This window comes from Gadus morhua, chromosome 16, assembly GCF_902167405.1.
Source record: "Gadus morhua chromosome 16, gadMor3.0, whole genome shotgun sequence".
Lineage (NCBI taxonomy): Eukaryota > Metazoa > Chordata > Actinopteri > Gadiformes > Gadidae > Gadus > Gadus morhua.
The window spans coordinates 21,451,908-21,475,300 of record NC_044063.1 but is presented as its reverse complement, the minus strand read 5'-3'; the positions used below and the strand labels follow the sequence as shown (position 1 = coordinate 21,475,300).

At 45.2% G+C, this 23,393-nt stretch overlaps 1 protein-coding gene across 1 annotated transcript in view; it reads right to left on the bottom strand.

The window, feature by feature from the left end:
- dync2h1 (dynein cytoplasmic 2 heavy chain 1) overlaps positions 1-23,393 on the bottom strand; it is a 123,371-nt gene that overhangs the window by 60,897 nt on the left and 39,081 nt on the right. Inside the window, 24 exon segments of the mRNA XM_030380788.1 lie at positions 476-610; positions 1,349-1,468; positions 2,847-3,010; positions 5,003-5,126; positions 5,847-5,945; positions 7,142-7,162; positions 7,736-7,845; positions 8,877-9,018; positions 11,067-11,193; positions 11,663-11,749; positions 12,005-12,126; positions 12,471-12,594; positions 13,768-13,928; positions 14,290-14,403; positions 17,024-17,161; positions 17,589-17,749; positions 18,179-18,251; positions 18,687-18,829; positions 18,940-19,053; positions 19,353-19,461; positions 19,931-20,179; positions 20,644-20,768; positions 20,967-21,131; positions 23,237-23,339. Coding sequence (XP_030236648.1) covers positions 476-610; positions 1,349-1,468; positions 2,847-3,010; positions 5,003-5,126; positions 5,847-5,945; positions 7,142-7,162; positions 7,736-7,845; positions 8,877-9,018; positions 11,067-11,193; positions 11,663-11,749; positions 12,005-12,126; positions 12,471-12,594; positions 13,768-13,928; positions 14,290-14,403; positions 17,024-17,161; positions 17,589-17,749; positions 18,179-18,251; positions 18,687-18,829; positions 18,940-19,053; positions 19,353-19,461; positions 19,931-20,179; positions 20,644-20,768; positions 20,967-21,131; positions 23,237-23,339 — 3,030 coding nt within the window.

Here is a 23,393-nt window from a genome sequence, read left to right as displayed (position 1 = left end):
TGAACAGAGGGCAGAGGCCAATAGGCAGTGCTAGAGAAACACTGCCCCTTAGAGGATGGCTAAGGCATGGGCATGATTGTGTCAGAACTACACCAGGTGAATTCCGGAGTGTGTGTGTGTGTGTGTGTGTGTGTGTGTGTGTGTGTGTGTGTGTGTGTGTGTGTGTGTGTGTGTGTGTGTGTGTGTGTGTGTGTGTGTGTGTGTGTGTGTGTGTGTGTGTGTGTGTGTGTGTGTGTGTGTGTGTGTGTGTGTGTGTGATGTTGGAGTGTGTGTGTATGTGTGTCTGTGATGTTGGAGTGTGTGTGTGTGTGTGTCTGTGATGTTGGAGTGTGTGTGTGTATGTGTCTGTGATGTTGGAGTGTGTGTGTGTATGTGTCTGTGATGTTGGAGTGTTTGTGTGTGTACTTATGTCTGTGTACGTGTGTAGGTGCGTGCGTGCGTGTGCATGTGCGGACGTCCTTATGTGATGTTTCACCTGGTCCAGGGAAGCCTGCAGCCTGTGAGACTCCAGCAGTGACTCCTGGATCAAGGCACTGCTGGCCTTGGTCTGGTTCAGGCTGTCGATCAGCTCTCTGTTCTCCAGAATGTTCCCCTGGGCTGTAGCCAAGGTCTGAGGGAGGGAGGCAGACGGACAGACAAACGGAGAGATCAACACTGGAGCCTGCCATGTGGTCCAGAGACACAGGTGGATAGACAGTCCACGACGTTGATTCACAGACATACGGAGGAGCCAGACCAACGCATTTGCATAAGCCGAGAGGAAGAGGAGAGGACGGCATAATTGTCACGTTGCAGGTAAGCTGCGGGGCCATTACAACACGGACTGCATTCTAGTGGAATGCAATTGTTAATTCTACAGAGTGCTTTGGCTGCACAGTTCCATGTGCACTTTTAAACACATTGGTAGACTGCATTCAAACGTATTCAACTAGAATAGATGAGAAAGCCGTGGACCGTGGAAACGTTATGCCGGGATGGCTCCTATAATTCTACAATAATTAGATGTTGAATACCATGGAAGCTCATACTTCTTGTTGTTGTGTGTGCGATTTTTTTAGTGTGTGTGTATGTGTGCTCATTTGCGCGCACGCGTGCGTGCATGCGTGTGCGTGTATGTAAGCAAGCAAGTACAGGAAGCCAAGTGTTTTAGGAAACAGATATTTCTAATGATGGGGGCTGCAGACTTTGATTAGTTGAAAGGCTAATATTGGAAGCTGAGACTGTATTACGTTAAAGTACACATTCTATGCGAGTGTTAACAAATTAACACTTTTATCCAGCCTCTCCCTCTGAAAGTTCCCTCTGAAAAAGTTGAAAACCAAAAAACGTAATAACACAAGGCATATACCTCTAGCAAGGACTCCTCCAAGAGAGCCAGCTGGATCTTTTTGTCCTCCTCTTGCTTAAGTAGACGCGTCTTCTCCGTCTCCAACTCTGGCTTCTCCTGCTGGATGGTCAAGGCTAACAACTAGCGTGTGCACACACACACGCACACACACACGCACACACACACAGACTTCTTAGCCTGTACATAGTTTCCCCACAAGTTTTTGGTGCATCATAAACCATGCACCAACCGGAAACGGCGAATGACCTTAACCAAGGGTTTTTTCTATGAAGCGCCACGTGCTAACGTGGCGTTTTCTCGGCACGGCAAGACACATTACGTCGTGTTTGGTTTCATTAAGTGACGCTTCATCTTTGTTCCTTCGAGGACAGCGTCGATTGACTGGCATTGCGCCAATGCTTCAGAGAAGCAAAAGAAAACAACAAAAATCTGCTCAACATTGATCCAAGGAAAGAGAATATGTCACATGCATGGTGTTTTCCTCACCGCCACGTCTGTAAATATCTATCATCATTTCACGGAGGACTTAATGTTTGAACGTTGTGTCCTCTCATTCTAAGGAAATTGCCACAAGCAACATCACATAAACATATTAAGCTAGCGTTAGATGAGTCGACTATCCAAACAGCCGTAGATAATGTTATGTGGGTAGCCTAGGGCTGTCATCTGTGGCCAAAACAATCATTGTTAAAATACCTTTATGACTATGTTGAACCTCTCGATAGAGACGTGGCTTTCCCAATATTTCTACTCAGTGTGCAACTACAAAGTACAGTTCCCTGAAGATAGCCCCCAACTAAAATGCAAATAAACCACAGACATCTCACTTTTCTAAATGCACAAAATGGATTATAATCTCTGTTTAGCAATGCATCCCGCTAGCTCTACAATAGTTAAGCAGGTAAAGAACCAGTGGCCAATGAAGCTCCTGTGTGAGTGTTATTCTGTATACAAATAGTCTGTATATAATACCGGTACAGATTAAACTCACTTACCATATGTGTACATTGGTGGAATCCTCATCCATCTATGTGTTTTCACCAGTCCATATGACACGTGTGTGTGTGTGTGTCATGGTTTCCATTAGCTGGCCATTGAATTAGAATTTAAATTAGCCTGTGAATATAAATCTTTATGGCCATCTTGGCGTGTAAATTATTTATATTTTGTATTATTATTATGATTGCTATTATTATGAGGCTACTAAATAAGTAACAAAAGATTGCATTACGAAAATGTCATGTATGTTTCATTTATTTTAAATTTATTCCAATTAATTAGCGCATGGATTACTGAGTGCATTGATTACTTCTACCTTCCTGTGGAAAATGCAACTAGTCGTCCAAATTGGAGGTGTTAAAGCGTACTTATTGCGGAAAATAAACGTTGTTAGAAAAGTCTGTGTCTGTGTGTGTGTGTGTGTGTCTGTGTCTGTGTCTGTGTGTGTGTGTGTGTGTGTCTGTGTGTCTGTGTGTCTGTGTGTGTGTGTGTGTGTTACCTGTCCCCGAAGGCCAGCCCTGGTGGTGGTGAAGTTGACCTCGGTAACCACAGAGACGGCATCGGGGGGAATGAAGGGGGTGGGATTCCGTGTGGCAAGGAAGAGCCGGAAGTCCTCGTTGTAATCGATCACCTTGTCTCCGATCTGAACCACATACCTCGGGCCTGGGCGAGGGGTTACAGGGTGAAGGGTGTGTGAATACGTGTCTGCGTGCGTGCGTGCGTGCGTGCGTGCGTGAATATGCACGTGTGTCTGTGTGTTTTATCTCTGACTCCAGTCAACTCTTCCCACAGAACTACAAGAGAGTATTCTCGACTGATCGCTCAACATGACTCATTTTCACTGGCGTCTCGTCAAGACCGTTTTAGATAAATAATCACTACTAGGGCTACGTTGATTGGAAGGGACCAATTAGGACTGAAGTAATCGAAATACAATGGATGTTGCCAGTGCTTAATTTGTCAAGTGGGAGCTCCCGGAGCGCTGAGGACGGGGGACGGGGGAGGGGGGGTTTGTATCGTGAACCTACGGACTTCAGTGAGGGTTTCATTCCATCTATACACGGGTGTACGCCTGCAGCAGGGGGCGCCAAAGTACCTATTCCCCACACAATGTTATGTCGTACTTCATTGATAACCGCTACTGCTCGTGGCGCCACCCATGTGATTTGCCGCCCCCCACAAATATGCCGCCCCGGGCGACTGCCCGGTTCGCCCGTGCCTAAAACCGCCACTGCACACATACTCCAGCTGGCGGAGCGCACGTCAGAGCTTCCGGAGCGCACGTCAGAGCTTCCGGAGCGCGCTCCCCCTTGCTCCCCCTCAAATTAAGCACTGGATGTTGCAGCAGGAAACGGATACAAGCTCATAACGAGTGACATGCCAAAAACAGGGCGGAAGAATCCCAACTACAAAAATAGCCCATCAGCACTCTACGGAGATCCTTTCCATTCGTTTGGCACTGAACGTGAATCCTGCACTGTGATCCATATCAGCAATCAAAATGCATTACTGCTCCATAGGAAAAGTCTCTGAGGCGTTGGATTATAGTAGTCGTGGGTAATGCATAGTGTGTAATTGTCAGCGCATGACCAGGTGACCATGAAAGAGTATGATTGATATTTAAGCTACCGCTTTGAGTGTGATATGTGTGTGCAAGCATTGATGCACGTTAAGACACATAAAGCTGTTTCTATGCAGCAATCCTGCAACTAGCGACAACAAAAAGTAACTAAACAACTAAACAAAATTAAATATAACATGGTGTAATATTCTGCAATTAGTTTACTGTATTTAGCACAACTTATTACGACCCAATCTCTCAGGTCCCGCACACACACAGAGCCTCTGCAATGTTTGTTGCCATGGAAACAGAGGCCTCGGTGTGGCAATGTGCACTTCCTGTTCCCAGAGTAACGTCACTTAGTGGTCCAACAGCAGGGGCATCTCATATCTGTCAGTTATATTCCTCCTCCACCTCTCATTCATTTGCATTTCCTACAAGCCGTTATTAACAGTACAATGGCAACAAACCAGACCGAATCTGGACTTTTTCATATGGGCCCATTTGCCCAGAGCACCAGGTAGCAACTTGTCTGAGGTATATTAAGTAGGCCCGTACAACTAATTTGTCAGATCACACATGTCCTCCTCTGTGTTTGCAACGGTGTGGTGCTGAAAAGTGCATACAATATAATCGTTGCTGTGTTTTTATTAGGGGACTTAGCATATACCCATTCACACACCGAAGGCAGTGTCAACCACACCCGGCGACAGCCAGCTCGTCGGGAGCAGTAGGGGTTAGGCGTCTTGCTTAGGGACAGCTTGACTAGGAGGACACTCAGCTAGGAGGAGCCGGGGATCGTACTAGCAACCTTCCGGTTACAAGAAGACCCGCACTACCTCCTGAGCTGCTGCCGCCCTTCTGTTATCATTTTACACCTGAAAGATGTTACAATATGGCTCAAATAAATGGCACAAATGCATGAACCGAAGCGTACACGGCTGAAGACCCATCCCCAGGACCATGATAATCTTTGTGGTTTTATTTTATCAATGTAAATGTTCTTTGGTTGGTTTTCCAATGAGTGTCCCAGATTTTGGCAAAAACGGTTGCGTGCGTGCCTGCCTGCCTGTCTGCGTGTGTGCGTGCGTTACCCTGGGCTATGAGATCCCTCCTCAGCAGGGGGTAGAGGACAGGTTCCACCCCGTCCATCTCCTGGATGATGACAGTTTTACCAAACCTCACAGCCAGCTCGAGGGATGTCATGAAGTTTGTGTCCTGTGGCAGGATAACACACACACACACACACACACACACACACACACACACACACACACACACACACACACACACACACACACACACACACACACACACACACACACACACACACACACACACACACCAATTAAGAGAAGGAAGAAATCGCAAACAAAATATTAGGTCAAATTTAATATTTGTCTACTTGCGTAATTCCAAATACATTTGTAATTTCACGGTTAATTTGTCATAAGTGTTATTACATTTGAGAAGATAAACCATTATTTTTTGCGACATTATCCATTTTTAATAGATTACCATAGAATTAACTTGATACATGCGTTAATCAACTATATTTTGTGGAGAATTATTTTCTTCTCAATTTCTACGCTTGAGACGTCTTAAGTTAAACGAGGTCCTTGGTCCGTGTCTTTGTTAAGGATGATGGAGGACTGGGACTGAAGGTAAATCAAGAACTAAACACAGAAACGTCTGAAGCTGTTACTTTATGGCTCCCAACTGAAATGAAACACAATCAATCTACTGTACAACCAGAAAGACCCTACTCTCTAATGAATTTTCTCCCCTGTGATCTTTGAGGTGTTTGTGTGTGTACGCACCTGTGTGTGTGTACGTGTGGGTGTTGGGGGGGGGGGGGGGGGATTTGTTTGTGCACCTGTTGGTTGATGATCTCAAGCTTGTGCTCTTTGAGGCCTGCGTGCGTGCGTGCGTGCATACCTGTTGGTTGATGATCTCTAGCTTTTGCTCTTTGAGGTGTGTCCGCAGCCACTCGGTTGCCCGGGACGACGGGTCGATCAGAAAGGGACAAGCAACACTCTGAGGGATAAACATAGAGGATGTTCAGTTCATTTAAACACCTGCTTTCATTCGAAGATCTGTGAATGAGCTACAGCCTTTGGCAGAAAACAAATCAAACAAGGTGTGTGTGCGTGTGCGTGTCTGTGTGTACGTGTTTGATTTTATGGTTGATGGTTACTGGCAGTTCTGTACCAGCAGGATGTATAGGCACTGTGGTCAACTATAAGAATTAAGAACAAACTAAACTGCAAAACAGGAAGAACAACTCAAACCCAGAGACCTTTTTCTGTATTCAACCAAAGTAAGTCTTTGATTGGCGTTTTGCATGTTTTGGTTTACTTAATACTCATAAAAAGTTGATAACTACAACTTTCAAACAATCAAATAACAATAACAACCATAACAATAATAGAAAATATTTAATATATAATATATTAACATTTTGCTGGCTTGAAACACGACTTGGAACTTTTCCCAGAGATAAAATCTCTGGAAAAATCCAGAGATATACAGCCCTGTAACCACAAAGCGCAGTGCACAATACTCTAATTTAATCATTTTTGCTGCTCAAAGTGACTCTGTGGCGATGGTGGGTATAAATCATTCTTTGCTCCGACAAAAAAGGCATTTTTCTTTTTCTTCCTGTACGATTTTTTTTTTAAACAACCTTGAAATCTTTGTAATGTTCCATAGCCTTTTCTTCCCTGCATCCTCTACCATTGTCTGTTTCTAATTTCTAAACATCACTGAGTCCTTAGGGGGGAAGCCATCCGGTCAAAGAGCCGCCATATGAATCACTAAGATGACTCAATGTGCTGCTCAACTTAAAGAGTCCACTGAACTGCTGGGAAAGTTTTAAATGCGTAAATACAATAGATGATGTGGGGTTTGGTCAAAGGGACTTAATTCCAAAAATACTAGTTAAGTTAGTCGAGAAAAGGGAGAGAGGGAAGGATGGATTTTAATGAATGTGAAACTTCTGAAGGAAAGAAAGAGCTATGGTGTGGTTGTGTGTGTGTGTGTGTGTGTGTGTGTGTGTGTGTGTGTGTGTGTGTGTGTGTGTGTGTGTGTGTGTGTGTGTGTGTGTGTGTGTGTGTGTGTGTGTGTGTGTGTGTGTGTGTGTGTGTAAGAGAGAGAATAGAGAGACACAAAGCATCAAGGACACAGACTGAGGATCTATGCTAGACGGGATGGATGAGGCGATGACTTCTTACCCTCTGTTTCAGCACATTGATCTTATGTGTGGCCATGTTAAAAGACAAACATATAAGACAAAGACAAAGTGGAGAGACAGGATGGATGAACAATGATAACAAATAGACGGGTTACAAGAACAGAAAAGGCAGGTTAATCGACAATCGACATGGCAGCCTAGCAGTAGCATGCTGTGTTCTAGCCATGCCTAGATGCCAATGGGGCCATGCGTAGAAACAGACCAACACATGGCATTTTCTTATGGATTATGTAAGGTATTGTTTCAAGCCTTGTAAAGTGTTTTCCAGTCACGCAAAGCGTGTTACAACCTGCTATTAAAACACACATACACACTCAATGGTAGTGTCAGCAATGGAATTCATCCTTCATCATCATCATCATCATCATCAAACATTTTTATTCTTGGATCAAAAAGATCAGCCGCCCTTTTTACCAGCTCATCGTTAGTCTAGTTTGGTTTGCTGGGCATCTTGATGATAGGGGTCCTCAACACGTGCAAGGCTGAATGCGGTTTGTGAGACTGGGATCTGTGGGTCCAAGCGAAGGGAGAGGGGACACGCGTGTGACCAGGAAGGAGGGAGAGACGGGCCCACCTGGAGTATGACCAGAGCGTTCTCCATGGACAGGTCGTCCGACGGCAGGCCCTCGCTCTTCCAGATCAGCTGCTCGCTCTCCGAGCACAGGAAGGAGCGCAGGTCAAACTCTGCCACACACATACACACACACACAATTGATTCTTAGATAACAATGAAAATCCACAAATTCAAATATTTCTGTGTGATGCGGTTTTGCTAAACTTGCTCCAGAGAGACGTGATTGGTTCAAGTTTCTGACACAGCAGGGCAGAGGACCAATGGAGGGTCTTGCTTGTGGCCACCAGCAGTGACAGGAACCACGCCTCCATCAATTATGAGCTCCTCATGCCCTCATGAGGGTCGACAGAGCACGGCGATAAGTGGCCACTTATACGTGTTCAGTTGAAATCAAAGCCCGAAATGATATAGCACTAAATGTCTTGGCACGTTTTTTTAACAATAAAGCCAGCCCAATGAAGTGTTTACTCTATAATTCAAACCTATAAAGTGAGGCGATTAAAAAAAGACCATCACACATTATTTGCAGCATCCGGCATCATAAACATGTTAAAGCTGAAAACACAGGGACAACACTCTGGAGGACTGCACGTCTTCGCCTAGGTCATGGAACGGCAAAAGGGGCGTTTTGTTGGTTTTTGAGTAGCAACGTGGATCCTTTCAGATCTTTGAATACGTGCATGAAGCGGAACTGGGATTAGGTCTTTTAGTGCGGGTGAACCTCCTGTTTGAGCTGAAATTCGACACCATGATATAAGAAAAAGGCCTTTTGGGTGTGAGAGTTCAAGTAAGGAGCGTTATCCCCATGGTTACGACCCACGCTAACTTTGTGACAATTTAAGCAAGTACTATGTTGTAGCACTACACACCGTGGCGTTATACTATAAGTGTCCTAAAAAGCTTCCTCCATAGCTCATATGAGGCCACTTATACGTCTATATCTGCCCAGATGGGGATCTACACATTCAAACACACCTCTCCTCTGAAAGAATTCGGAGCAGAGAAGAATTTTAACAGAGAGATAGGGAAAAACAGTGATTTTACACCCGTCTCCTGCCCCTTTAACAAACCTCCCAGCCATTATCCATGGTGGATAGTTGTAATCTAACGTTATGACTAGAGAGGGTGAAGTCCTCCTCACTCTGTAGTCCAGAGTGTGTCATCCAGGTGTCCAGACAGTGTCTCCTGCGGTCCTCGGTGGCGGAGGACAGGTAGGTGATGAAGGCGGCCGCCAGCATGGCTCTCATGGGGAGCGTGTCCAGCTCCTCTTTAATCTCACACACCTAGACGACCGCGGACACACAGACAGAGGGAGGCGGGGGACGCCACCAGAGGGAGACGGATGGGGGAGAGAGGGAGGGATGGAGAGATGGAGAGCAGGATTGACGAACAGGTTGTTGCAAGGGAACCTTTCCCCTTTCCCCACATCACCATGTTTTAAGAAAAGAGCCACGACGAATAAAAAAAAACAAATCATGGAATTCAGATGTATAGAGTAAAGAGACGGCCAGGAGACGAGAAAAAACATTCTGAGATAGAGCCACTCATCTATGCCAAGCACCCCGTCCAAACATCCTAAGGGACTCCTATAATAACCGTCAGACGAGCGGTGATGAGCCTCCCTTCGAGCGGGAGCTACTTTGTGTTCGGCGGTGGCTAGCAATGGCTACTTAACGCAGGGGATATAGCGGCGGGGACCCGGGCGTTAGGGCTCCACCGGCTGCTTCATCGCGGCGCTAATGGCTGCGACAGGTGTCCGCGCCGCTCCACTCTGCAGCCTGCCAGGCTGGGGCCATCTGTGGGCCCCCACACGGACACTAAACACTGTGGATCCATGGGGCGCTGGGTCAAATGTCGGACCACCGCCAGGCGGACCAGCGCTCGTTCAAGCAGGCCCTGAACCCGGTGCCCTGCCGCTCTCTCTCTCTGTGTGTTTCTGTATGTACTGAATGAAGCTCGGCCAAGTTTGTGTGTGCGTGGATACGTCTGTGTGTGGATGAGAAGAGAGGGTAGAGAGCAGAGATGAGGAGAGCGGGAGAGACCAAGAGAGGGGAAGCATTGAATGTGTGTTTGTGCACATGTGTTTGCAGGGAAGGCCAAAAGAGTCAACACTGAGTAGGCGAGAATTGATATCAATTTACCTCAGATACAGTGTTCAGAGGGCCGTATTGTGCCCCTTGTATTCTATTAGGCTGTATAATGAACTGTTTTAGCGCTGCGTCTTTTACACCGTTTCTCATGAACTCTAAAACGCATTAAATACAGCGTTCAAGCCGGCTAGTGAACGTCTAGAATAGTGTGTTCAATAAGAATTATGAACCCTCTTCCCCAAATCAACAATAACCAAAGTCAGACCACAACCAAAGTCAGACCACAGCATTAGCACACAGTTCACCGCTGTGGATTCCCTTCACAAGGCCACCCTTCATGGGCCTAGGATATATTGGGTGTTTAATCAACGTTTAATTCAGTGATACACTGCAGGCTTAACATTATTTTCACTTTGATCAGCGCATTCTTTCTCCCTTAACTGTTGGAAATTAGCATACTGATCCATATATATGTCTTGATCGACTGTGTTTAATGTGAATGTTACGTCCCCCGCTAGGGGAAGGGGTGGCAACATATAACCAGATGTTTTTTGGTTTAACTGGAAGTTGTTTATTTAGCCCAGTGCATGGGATAATCAATTTAACACAAACAGAGGAGGCAAAACTACAAAAGGAAAAAGACCATTGGGTGTAATGTGTTTTATTGTAGCCCTAGATCTATGCCTCTTGGTTGTTTGTTAATTCGGCTCTGAAAATCAGGAGGAGTTCATTTGACTGGTGACTCACTGCTGTGGTTAAAAGCTGTCAGGAACTTCAAACACATCGTTTTAGAGTGCTTTAAACCGTTCCTAAAGACGTTTTTGACCCACTTAAACGACATTGTTTACAGTCTTATAAAAAGTAAAAGTGCTGCATTATCAAAGCTTGAACACAAAATTTTACATCAAGTTAAATCGGTACATGTCTACAATACGGCGTCTCTTTTAACCTTCTATATGTGTGTGCGCGTGTGTGTGTGGGGGGGCTTGTGCGTGCGGGCGTTCACGTCAGAGTTTGCCTGTGTTTGGCTCGGAGGGAGATTGAGTGTTTTAATTAAGGACAGACAGATCCTGGAGAGAGGAAGGAAAACAGCCAGGAGGGACTAAAGACAGAAAGATCCACCCCCCGATGACACACACACACACACACACACACCTCTAATGTGACCCTCACATCAGTCAGTACTATGTGAGTGGAATTAATTAATGTCTTCAATACATTTCACACATACACACACACACCTGTGTGTTCCAGCGGGTGTGCTCTCCGTCCAGTTGGGAGACGAGCTGCTGGGCGGCGGTGATGGTCTCCTGGGCCTTGGTCACCTCCACCTCCAGCTTAGTTGCCTCGGTCGTGCGACACTGGAACCTGGAGAGGGAGAGAGAGATAAATCATCCGACTGGACTTTAACTACGTAATAGCAAACCATGAATATGAAAAATATTTGTAAAAAATATTTGATATGCATAAATTTTGTATTTAACGCTTTATACTTTGAACTCCTAATAGTTCAACTGCTTTGGGAAGGTTAACGTTTGTTTCTCATGCCAATGAACCTTTGGAATTTAATTTGATTGATTTGAATAAAGAGAGCGAGAGAGAGTGTTCATAAAACAAGTGATTATTATATTGAATAACAGTGATATAGTCCTTAATTTATAACTGAATGATCAAACAGAAATGGCAGAAGGAAGGATAAGCAGATGAAAAAAGAACCCATGTTTTGTGTCATTCACTGGACCGCTGGTTGACATGACTTGACCTTCCCGGGACTTATTAAGGGTAATCTTGCTTCTGGCAATAAATGGGTGAGAGGAACAGATGTGGGGGAACGTACTTCTCTTTGAGCTCGTTGACTTTGGCTCCCACGGAGTTGAGCTGGTCTTCTAGCTTGTTCTTCCTGTTCTCCGTTTTCCTTAGGTTTCTATACACACAAACACACACACACACACACACACACACACACACACACACACACACACACACACAATTAGGCTTTTAGGTAAGTCTAAAATAAACTGTATTTCAACAATGTTAGGATATTATACAGGCATATATACGATGTTGATCCAAAAAGCTGTTTGCGCATATTTTGAATCAATTTCAAAATAGTGTGTGCGTGTGCGTGTGCTTGTGCTTGTGCTTGTGCTTGTGCTTGTGCTTGTGCGTGCATCCATACTCCAGCAGTGTGGCCTGCTCCTTCTCCAGCGGCCCGATCCTCTCCAGGACGTGGGAGTACTGGACGTTGGCCTTGACCCAGGCAGCCAGAGGAGCTGCGGCCGTGCTCGCTCGCTTGGCGTTCTGACAGATGGGAGTGCGGCGACAATTATAACACAAAATCATCAACGACCACGGCTCAGATCAAACAAACACTGCATCAAAACCGACCATCCCATGCGAGTCTCTTAACGAAATTCAAATATCTATCCAGAATGACAATGCTGTATAGGTGACTCTGACTCGGTCAACAGTAAAAGGTTAATGCCAGGTTAAAATATCCCATTACATTCTGGATCAGACTATCTTCTTTAATCCTGGCTACTTTGATCAGCCTCAGCTCCATTCCATTCCTTTTTATTTCTAAAAAGGCTCTGACATAAGCTTTGTCTTTGTAGCATGGGATCAGATATCGAGACGGCACCGACCTTGGGGTCGAAGGAGGCTTTGTTTCTCTGGAGTAGCTCCTCCACACTCTGCCGTATCTCGTGGGTTATGTCCCGCGCCTCGAACGTGGCGATGTCCTCCCGCACACCACGCTTCGCAAGGAAGCTAGAGACAAAGAGACGGAGACACAGAGAGAGACAGAGACACACAGAGAGAGACACAGACAGAGGGAAAGAGAGAGACACACGCACGCGAGCGCGTGTTCACACACACACACACACACACACACACACACACACACACACACACACACACACACACACGGAGACAGAGAAAGAGAGTAAGATGATGGCAAATGGGGAGGCAGTAATGGTATTAAAGAGGGATGTGTTGAGGGAAACAGGACAGGCACATCATCATCACACACAAAGACAGCAGAGCAAAAAGAGAGATTTAAGCGGATAATTAGGCGGCTAATGCTAATTCAAGCATAAAATTGGGGGAGTATTAGGCTTGATGACTAATGGTAGAGCAAACAGCAAGCTATTTAGTTTCTGACTCGAATACTAAACTCAGAGCCCGTCACACACACACACACATTTTTTTCATCCCTGCTCAAAGCAGCATAAGCATGAGTCATGAGTGGGCCTGATCATATTTTGCACTGCCTGTGAGGAGACTGAGCAATTCAGTTATACTGCATGAACAGGAAACACACACACAAGCACACGCATGCACAAACCCACACACCATGGACAGCGTACACACAAACGTGCACACGCACACACAGACATGCAAATATTATACTTTCTATTCCTCAAATATTATACTTTCTATTCCTCATAAGCTTCCCTCCCTGCAGTCTGCACTTCTTGATCACCCCCTATGTTCAAAAGATGTGCGTGTGTGAGTCTATATGGCAGCTTACTCCATGTATTCTATATTATCCCATCTTCCACCTCTATCTGCTCTCCACATCTTCTTTAAAGACCAAGGACGGTAAGCAGAAGAGACTCATGTGGTTGTCTTCACCTCTATGCATTCTAATGGCTGCCCTACCAACACTTCCCCCCCTCACTCTATCTAAATCAGTTGACCTCTCTCTATCATCTGTTCCCGAGAACTCGTGTGGTGTGGAGCACTCTGTCAATTAAATGACTCCCTCTGGTATGGATCCACTTTCCTGCTTGACATTCTTCCTCTTGTCAATCTGTTCTCTTGTGCCACGTTCGAGGTGAACGTTTTCCTCTGGTGTCATTCCGTACCTTACCTCTGCATGCTGACCCAGGACGTGTTGAAGACCCCCATCGGCCTCATCACCCCTAACCCCAGCCTCACCTCTTCATGCTGACCCAGGACGTGTCGAAGATCCCCATCAGCCTCAGCACCCCCTCTAAGATGTCCCGGATGACGTCCGGGGGCATGCGCAGCGAGCGGATCTCTGAGAGCGCCTCCGACTTGATGTTCCCCACCGCCCTCTTGGCCTCGTCCACCAGGGGCTGGAGGGCCGAGAGGGAGAGGGAGGGTAGGGAAAGGGGGAGGGACAGGGAGAGGGACAGGGTGGCGAGGGTGGAGGAGAGGGAGGAAGGGTGAAGAGGTGAAACAGGAAGTTACAGTCGTTTGTTTGTGGGGCTTTATTACGTTTTCGTGAATGTTTTTTTCTGTGAATTTGAAATAGAATCAAATAGGGGAATAGACTTTAAGGAAACCCCAAAAAGACAAATAAATTAATGAAAAGGTATCTAGATAAAAAACACACACACATATATACATACATACACATACATACATACATATAATATACACACACATAATTAATAAATGAATAACAAAAACATCGTCTTCGGTCTGTGTCCTTGCCTGCACTTCCTGCAGCTCATCGTCTATCTTGCCCGTCCTCTCCTCGATCTTGGACAGCTCCTGAGACATCTTCCCCTTTAGCTTCTCCATCTCCGTCTTCTGGTCGCCTGCGTTCTGTGAAGTTCACCGTCATCAATCTCATTAGATTTGTGATCCTGCGCTCCACATGAATCCTTAACTGTAAATCTCAAAGATTTTCGTTTCGTTCTGAGTGGCGACCCCTTTGGCGATGGGTGGTAATTATTCCCACAGATCCAAACGGTGTTTGTAACATTCATTATACTGCACACCTAAGGCTTTTCATCAGTGGGCCATAGGCTCAGACACCATTATATAACCTCATTCGACAATAGATAGTGTCTTAACGCACATTCAGTTGCATGAACATCTTTGAGAATGCCACTTTAACGTTTGTCTTTTCACTTGTGTGCTAAAAAACAGGGATTGTCCCAGGGAACCTTTCTTTAATACATTATGAATGCACGTAATGCTGCCCTCTGAAGGAATTCCGATAAATAGCGTCTTTATCCTCTTTCCCTGGGCTTTATGGATGATTTCTCTTTTTTTTGGTCTTACTCCATAAAGGGTCCCACTGATGTGTTTTTACACTGAGCCCAAGCACGCTCCAATTGAACACATAAATAGTACGCTATTTTCTTTTGAAGACTTATCAGTATCCACCCAGGGAAGGCCAGCCTCCTGTCTGCAGACGTTACAGGCTGCAGCGCAGCAGAAGGAGGCGCAGGAACACGCTGTTAAAATGTAAATCAGTCTCGCTGAGGCGGGCCAAGATTAAGATGTTTCAGGCACATGGCCCAAAGCCCCCTCTCTCCCTGTGTGGAAGATAAAAAGCCTGGTTTAGCAAGACAGGCAAAACGCACAGACAGGCGTTGGAGAGAGGGGAGCGCCAAAAGATGAGCAAGTGTTTGGCACGATTGATCTCTCTTACACCGCTCACACGAGCGCTCGCTCTCTCTCTCTCTGTGTCTCTCATATGCATCACTCTTTTCTTTTTCATCTTCCATTCATTCCATGCTTTATTCCTGTATTTTGACAGTTCCTCCTTCGGCATAGTATTTATTTACTCGTTTTTTTCCCCCCACCATCTCTTTCAAGTGTTTTTCCACTGCTGACAGCTACAAATATCGTGTTCTTCATCATCCAGCTACAGATCCATCTATTCCCCCGCTCCAATGTGACTGACTGTTGGGTCTGTTTGGCCCAGCCATACTTCATGCTGCTGCTGCCTCAGTAGAAGACACAAGTTGTTTCAGCCCAGAGGGCCGAATCCGCTCGCTAATTACCGCTCTGCAGAGTAATTATTCACCATCTCTCTCGTGCTCACTCTCTCTCGTGCTCACTATCTCTCTCTTTCGGTAGGAACCGACACTCCAACACCGAGAAGAAAAGGAGGTTAATTAACCAACATTCTTCCTACTTTCTCCTCTCCTTCATTTTGTCTGTCGACACAACGATCCATACGTTCCTTGGAGCAGCAGAAATAGAATCACGTGGCTGTGCATGGATACCGAAAAAAAGAGAAGAGAGCTTTTCACGTCAGTTCAGAGAGAAAATAGTCCTCCAAAGAAGAAGTTCTCCTGTGCGTAGCTCTGGGGTTTGAGAGTTGAAAGGAGGATAAACGCTGCCTAGAGTAGAGTCAGACTTGCATGGAACGACACACAATACCCCACCAGGAGCCATTTTAAAATATCTGTGTCACTCACTGGAGACCCGGGCACCACTCGGTTTAATCAAGTCTCCGTATAAGAGTTGACCGCAGTGTCTCTGTTTAATCTGCCATCTTCAGTGTGGTGTTTTGCCCATTCGATTTGTTGGTTGCTTATCTTTTCAGAGATGTTTTACGTCGGGTGCTGTTGATGGGGTTGAAAAATGTATTGCACCTATCTTAACGACCAGCTTCACTTTATAATCTACAACCTCATTGAAAATGTTCCTCCAAATAGTTGGTCAACAGCTACACTCACTTGAGAGTTCTTCAAAATAGGATTCAGTATCAAGACGTAAACACTGAAGTATTTAATATATTGTTGTGCATTCATTATGATTATTTATTTGACTTTAAATCACGTGCTTTTAATAATGTGTATGTGTGTGTGTACCAATGTTTCTCCCACCATTTACGAAGAGCTGTGTGTGAGGTGAACTATGTTGATAAGCACGGTACTGCACATCAGTATCGTATACACGCACAGTGCTCATAAGCATGGACACAGATAGGCTTTAGTGTGAAAGAAATGGTCTCATATGCATCAATATAAGATAACAAGGATTAGCATGTGAAAACACTATGAGTGTGAGAAAAGAAAATGTATTTTATGTTAGCAAAAAAATAAAAAAGCCTTTGCTCGCATGTGAGCCCACTATGAGTGGGGGGAAAGAAAATGTATTTTATGTGAGCACAAATTCAAGTTCAGTCTGAATTTAAAGCTAGTTCCATATTAGAGTAATAGTGTTGCTTCTGTTCTACACAATCAAATATGTAAGCTTCTTTCTATTCAGTCACTTTTTCTCTTTTTGCTTCCTACCTTAAGTCTAAAGCATTCAAATGCCATGAGCTTATGCCAGCTTTAGTATTATGATCCATTTTTTCGTTCTTCTAAGAACTTTTGCTGACAGTATTTTTAAATGATATTTCTCCAATGACAATAATGACAATGTAACCATCAACGGGATGCCTACTATTAAGACATGCAACAAACCATTCCATACACACCTGCATTGAGCTTGTGATTTCATGGAGGGCAGAATCAGCCTCCTGCTGCTTGGTCTTCAGTAGCGTGCTCTGCTCTGCAGCCTTCCTCTTCAGCTCATCCACCAAGGCCTTGGCTTCATTCAACTTGGCCACGCCCGCCTGACGAACAGCAAACACAAACACAGAAGGTTGGGTTCTGCATGTGCTCAGTGTTTGCAAGTCATCACTATTCAATGGAATAAACAAGGTTGATTGTTTTTATTTTGCAGCCATTTAGAGCTATGTTGGCCTAAGATTTGGCTATGATACCATGGTAACATTTTAACGTGGTGCACAACTTTTGGAATGGAAGCAGGCTGAAGGGTGAAGCCACCATAATGTATAGTGCATATTGTGTATGGAAGCATAGGGCTTAAAGAATAGGGTAAATCGCTGCACGTTACCCCATAACCTATACTTTAATCCATATACCCTATGACTCCATACACAATAAGCGCTATGCACTATAAGCAATACTCTAGGGGATGCTGCATAGGACATAGCATATGAGGTGCAGTGTGTGAGGGCCGCATTCCCTCTGCTCTACCTGCAGGTGCTGTTTCTTAGTGACCAGCTGGCTCTGCTTGCTGCTGTAGATGGCCGTGTACACCTTGAGGAAGGCCATGTACTGCCGGGGCGTGGCGCCGTGCTCCCGGCACGACTCGTGCACCGTCTGGAACAGCCTGCACAGGTCCGCTGGGCCGGAGCCTGGGGAAGGACGCGTGGCTGAGCTCAAGCCTTGTCACCTAATGATTCTGATGGTCAGCCTGACCATCAGGCAGGTTACACAGCACTCCCACGGTGTCTCTCTCGATCAGCATTGATCACAAATCCTCTTGGATCTCGCGTTCATAAAGTGAATACTGCGATGGATTGGTGGATTATATGCTCTGTTAGAAGCATGTCTAATGTTTCCTGCATTTTCTACATAGTCTAATGGACTGTAGGCGAGAACAAACAGCAGAAGCCGATCAGCAGTTGAACGCCACATGCCTTATGATAATCTGTACAGGCCAGAGACACCAAACACCAACTGCTTCAGCTATGATAACGTTCAATCAATGCAAGACAAGGTTGTATAAAAACAAAAACAACCTATTGATTGGATAAGGCCTATCCCGGGGTCACATGGCTAACCTGAGCTCCAGGTCTTGTCCCCTCGACCCTGCTCCCCGACTCCGTCCATCTTCTCCAGCAACAACTCAGGAATCTGACAAAGGAAAATGGGTTTCAAGTTCATATTCAACACTTTATATTGTAGATTACATTGTTTGGCAGGAGTATTTTCTCCCAGCCCTCAAGACTCCAGGCTGCGAGCTAATGGAGGAGAGTCTGTATATTTGTATCTTATTAAGTCAGAAACTAACAAAGGCACGATTATTTCATAAAAATTTCTTTCATATTATGAAAGGATTTTGCTCTCATCTTTCCTTTTATTAAATTGAACCGTAGTAAAACTTAAGCAATGTAACTAATGATCCATGTAGTTAATTCAAATATATATTTGGATTACTACTGGAAGTTTAAAAAAATGGGGAAAAAATGGAAAGAAAAATTAAAAATGCATTTCAAACAACTGTAAATGCTTTCCCGTCTCTCTTGCAGCATTATTTTTCCCCCCTCCACCTCCGCCCCCACCACCCACCTTCTTCATGCTGCTTTCGGACCAGCCCTCCATCCATTGCACTGAGCATTTGCGGTAGAAGGCGGGGTTGCTCTCACAGTTGATGGTGAAGTTGGAGTTGGTGCAGTCCATGATCAGCACTATGTGGAGGTTCTGCTGGATCCCTGGAGAACACACATTATAGGCAGGTAGTCAGCATCAGTCATTTTGACGAATATTGTCAATGTAGAGAGATGAACCAGCGATGGAGAAATTGTCAGAGGATTGGACTCACTGTAGGAGAAGTAGTTATAGAGTGGCCCCGTGAATCCGTCCTTGGACGCAGGGTCTTTCAGAGAACTAAGGAGGGGCTCCAGCTCCTCTGGAGAGTACAGACCCGGAACCTCGCCTGAACCCACACACACATCATTATTTGTCAATTGACCCATGATTACGGGTACATTATGCCTTTGTCATCAATATTAATTTTACTATTTGTGTTATCTATACATATGGTGATTAGGCAAATATTCGGCATATTGATTTTCCCCATTGGACACGGTTCACAAAACTTGGCCAGGTCATACTGCCATTATACACACACACACACACACACACACACACACACACACACACACACACACACACACACACACACACACACACACACACACACACACACACACACACACACACACACACACACACCTGAGGACAGGAGACTGTTGACCATTTCGAGGAAGGCTGGGTGGACAAACTGATAGTCTTCCAGCAGCAGAACCACCTGTTGGCCCTCCAGTCCAGCGAGCTGCATTACCTGCAGACATCATTCCAGATAAATTGGTACATTTTATCCCAGAATGTGCGATTCATGAACACACTCATGACTGCACTCCTCCCGGTCACATCTGCCGGTCCAGTATTCCATCTCATCCAACTGAGTATACATTCTATAATTTGCAACAACGAAATTCTTATTTAGTAAAAAAGTCTTGATTTTTTAAATGAGCTACACACAAGGAAAATCAAACAGCATGATGATTTTCAAGATTATTAGTTAATTTGTATCAGCGGCGTAAAGCCCAAAGCACACGGCCGCGTCTGGACGGAAATACACTTGAGTCCTAATCAAAATTGCAGGGAAAAATCACAATCTACAATTGCGCTCAGTGTTTTTTGCTCCATTAAAACAATAGGATAATAAACCGTTTCATCGGCATGGTGGCGCTACGAACACGAAGCAAATCCGCGCTAGCGCGCTCCGGGGGGGGGTGCTGGAGACTCACGGCCTTGAGGTCGTTGCTGAACTGCTTGAGGGCGTAGCCCCGGGAGATCTTGGGCGTGTAGAGCGTGTAGCCGTGCATGTGCGCCACCAGGCAGGTGGCGCTGCGCCGGCCCACGCCGCTGCGGCCCGCCAGCAGCATCGACCCCCCGGGGCGGCTCAGCACCCGGTCCACCCGGGACACAAAGTCACACACCTCCCAGAAGAGGAGCAGGTCCAGCTCCCGGTTATCACGGCTGAACAGCACCACCCCCTGGAAGGGGGGGGAGGGGAGGGAGACTGGTGAAAAGGTACCCTGGCAGGTAGTCCATCTCAGTATGAAAGGCATGCAGACGGTGTGGTATGAGTACAACGTGGACAGGTGACCTTCCAACACATTCTCATTCATCCCCCTAGTTGTTCTACTGATGATTTGGATTAGCTTTGTGCCCTCACCTTGCCTTACCCTATCACAGAGATATTGGGTTTTTGCCGGTGTGAACATTTTAATTAAAAGAAAAGCAATCCATAATTAGGTTTTAATTAGCTTGATAGGTTAACCAAATCTAATTTTAGCGTTTTGATCACCAGGGCCACATTATCTCCTCATTTCCAGGTTTTGCAGTGAATAGCAAAATGCTAATGATGCTACAGTAAAAGGTATAATTTCAAAAATAGCATTCAGAAGTACAGAACAACATGATGTGCATGTCTCATGTCTGGACTTCAGGTGGGTACCTTCTGTATGACCTCCCTGAGGTCAGCAGAGTTGAGGCGTCCCAGCGGCTTCCCGTGGGGGGGGAGAGACTGGCCCGGGGCCATCACGGACCCCTCACTGGCCCCCCACGTCACGTAGAATCCATCTGGGGAGAGCAATGAGACACAGTTAGTGGCAGCGCACACGCACACACATACACATACACACACACACACACACAGAGCTTCAGAAGGTGTTGCAGAAAGTTTTGTCATATTTTTCATTTTTGATCCCCTGTGGAGGAAGGAGATGCATATGTTCAATCAGTCAATACTAATGACGTGCGTCTGCGGGAAGTCCGTACCGCTCATGTTGTCCAGGGCATCGGAGCCCCAGTCCCCCTGGATGACGGAGGACAGGATGTTGTTGAAGGCGTGGAGGTCTTTGGAGGACACCAGCCTGTCTCTGAACAGCCTCCTGGCCTCGCTGGCCACCACCTCCAGCACGCTGTCAGTCACGTTGGCGTGAGCTAGGGCAGACACACACACACACACACACACACACACACACACACACACACACACACACACACACACACACACACACACACACACACACACACACACACACACACACAAAGACACAAAGACACACGCATCAAACCATGTCTTCATACCATCAGGTTAAGTATGGAGCACAAAGTAGTATTCATACGGATATCTACTGATCTCTAGTAATTTATTGAATTCATACAGTGAAACTTCATATAATATTGTATATTTTTGATTTATTTGGTTTGCTAAATCAGGAATAGAGCCAGGAGATAATATAATTTAACATAAAACATGATCAGAGATTATTGATGATTGAATATAAACCACGTTCCTTAATGACCTAGATAAATGGTAACAGCAAAGCATGAAGCGATCCCCCCCCGAGAGAGGCTTGATTAAAGAGGTGATCAATATACCGTCTATGAACATAACTCCACACAAGGATTATCCAGGAATTACTTTATAGACAAAACTAATAAATACACACAAACACACAAGTCCCTTGCTTCTGATGCAAGTAAAAGAGACAAAGAGGTTGTCGTCTATTGTTAAATTAAACGAAACAAAATGGTTATCTCTGCTGAATGACCCAGACAGAGCTAGGGTTCTCAGAAGCCACATATTTAACAAACGTCATCCCGTGTTGATCGAGTACAATACAGCAGAGAGACAGGGCCAAATACACAGAGACTGATGAGAGCACGTTGACACGCGAGGTTTTCGTCTAGCAATTACTATTGTTTAGGTTCATCACCCTGTATTAACATACTTAGCCAGATAAGACAGTCAGCCGGGGAAAATCAATCTGACATTGACTCAGAAATCATGTTCACGGATGAATTAATGTATTAAAGTTGTATTTACTGACGTTTAGTCATGTTTATTCACGTAATTATTTTTTAATTTGAATGAAATAGCCGCAAAGATTCACAGCAAGCTAGATCAATATTGAAACATCCTATAAAATAAATGAAGTCTCCACTGAATTCCTGTTTTTGCGTGTTTCGCTGGTAACTTGGGGTCAAAGGGCATATTACAGCATTGAGCATCAAACATGGAATGTTTTCAGGACTATTTTCTGGGGGAGACATCATTAATATCACCAATGTATACAATTATCTGGTGTAACATGCACACAGCCATTAATAGTAGCTTAAAATACAGTATATTAATGAATCACTTTAGACCATCACTTTACACATTTATCTATTTTTCAGGGCCACACAATGCAGCACAGTTCATTCTCTGAAAACAGGCATAGACGTGTAAGGTGCCAGTCGTATAAAGCAACGGTTCAAACCACCGAGCAGGATACATAGGGGGACAAACAGAACCTTTTGGAAGTGTTGCGTTTATGTCTGAATTATATCCGGAAGTTGAGTCAGCTTCTATTAAATATATCTTTCCAATTACATGCAGAAATAATATATATTTTGGGGGACGGGACAATTTCATGTTTTTTAGAAGTTGGAGGGGACACGTTCCCTCCATTCCCCCAGCAAATGTAACGGAGCCTAACCTTGAAAAAAACATTGAACATTGAACATTGTTTGAAACAATTGGGATATGCGACTACATAACTCATCCATTTTTTTTTATATCTTTGAGATTACATAGTATCCATGCAAGTGTTTGTTTTGAAGAACACTTGGGTAATTCCCCAACCTCAGCTATGCACTTGCTGTGCATCCACTTCCTCATTGCTGCTCACTTCCCCAAGGAACCAAGGCAGATCAAAAGTGCTGAGCATGGCAAAAGAAAATAAGTGTGCGTCTGTGCGTGTGTCTGGTGATGCCTCTGCGCGGACTGGGGGGGGGAGATGTAAGGACAGCGGGGAGAGGAGAGAGAGAGGATGGCTGTGAGAGACCGAGAGCGAGAGTGATAAGAGGGGAGAGACAGAAAAGCATCGGAGGGGGATATGGATTGAGCGGGAAGGTGACTTTAACACATTGAGTTTACAGAATGCCACGTTAGCCAATTATTTCCATCCGGTTGCCCCCTCTGCTCTGTTTGGCATCACAACTGACAAATTGATCGGGTTTTAAATGGTGAAGTGTGGATAACTCCTCTAGCGCGTTACCTGCAGTGAGGTCGTATCGGAGCAGGCTCAGCACCCACTGTGTGAGGATGCAGGGTGTGAACAGATAGTGGCTGTGGTCGTCCACCGTGAACTTGGCCTTCACCTGACGATGGGAAAAACATACACAAAACCAGATTAAGAAACACATAATATATGA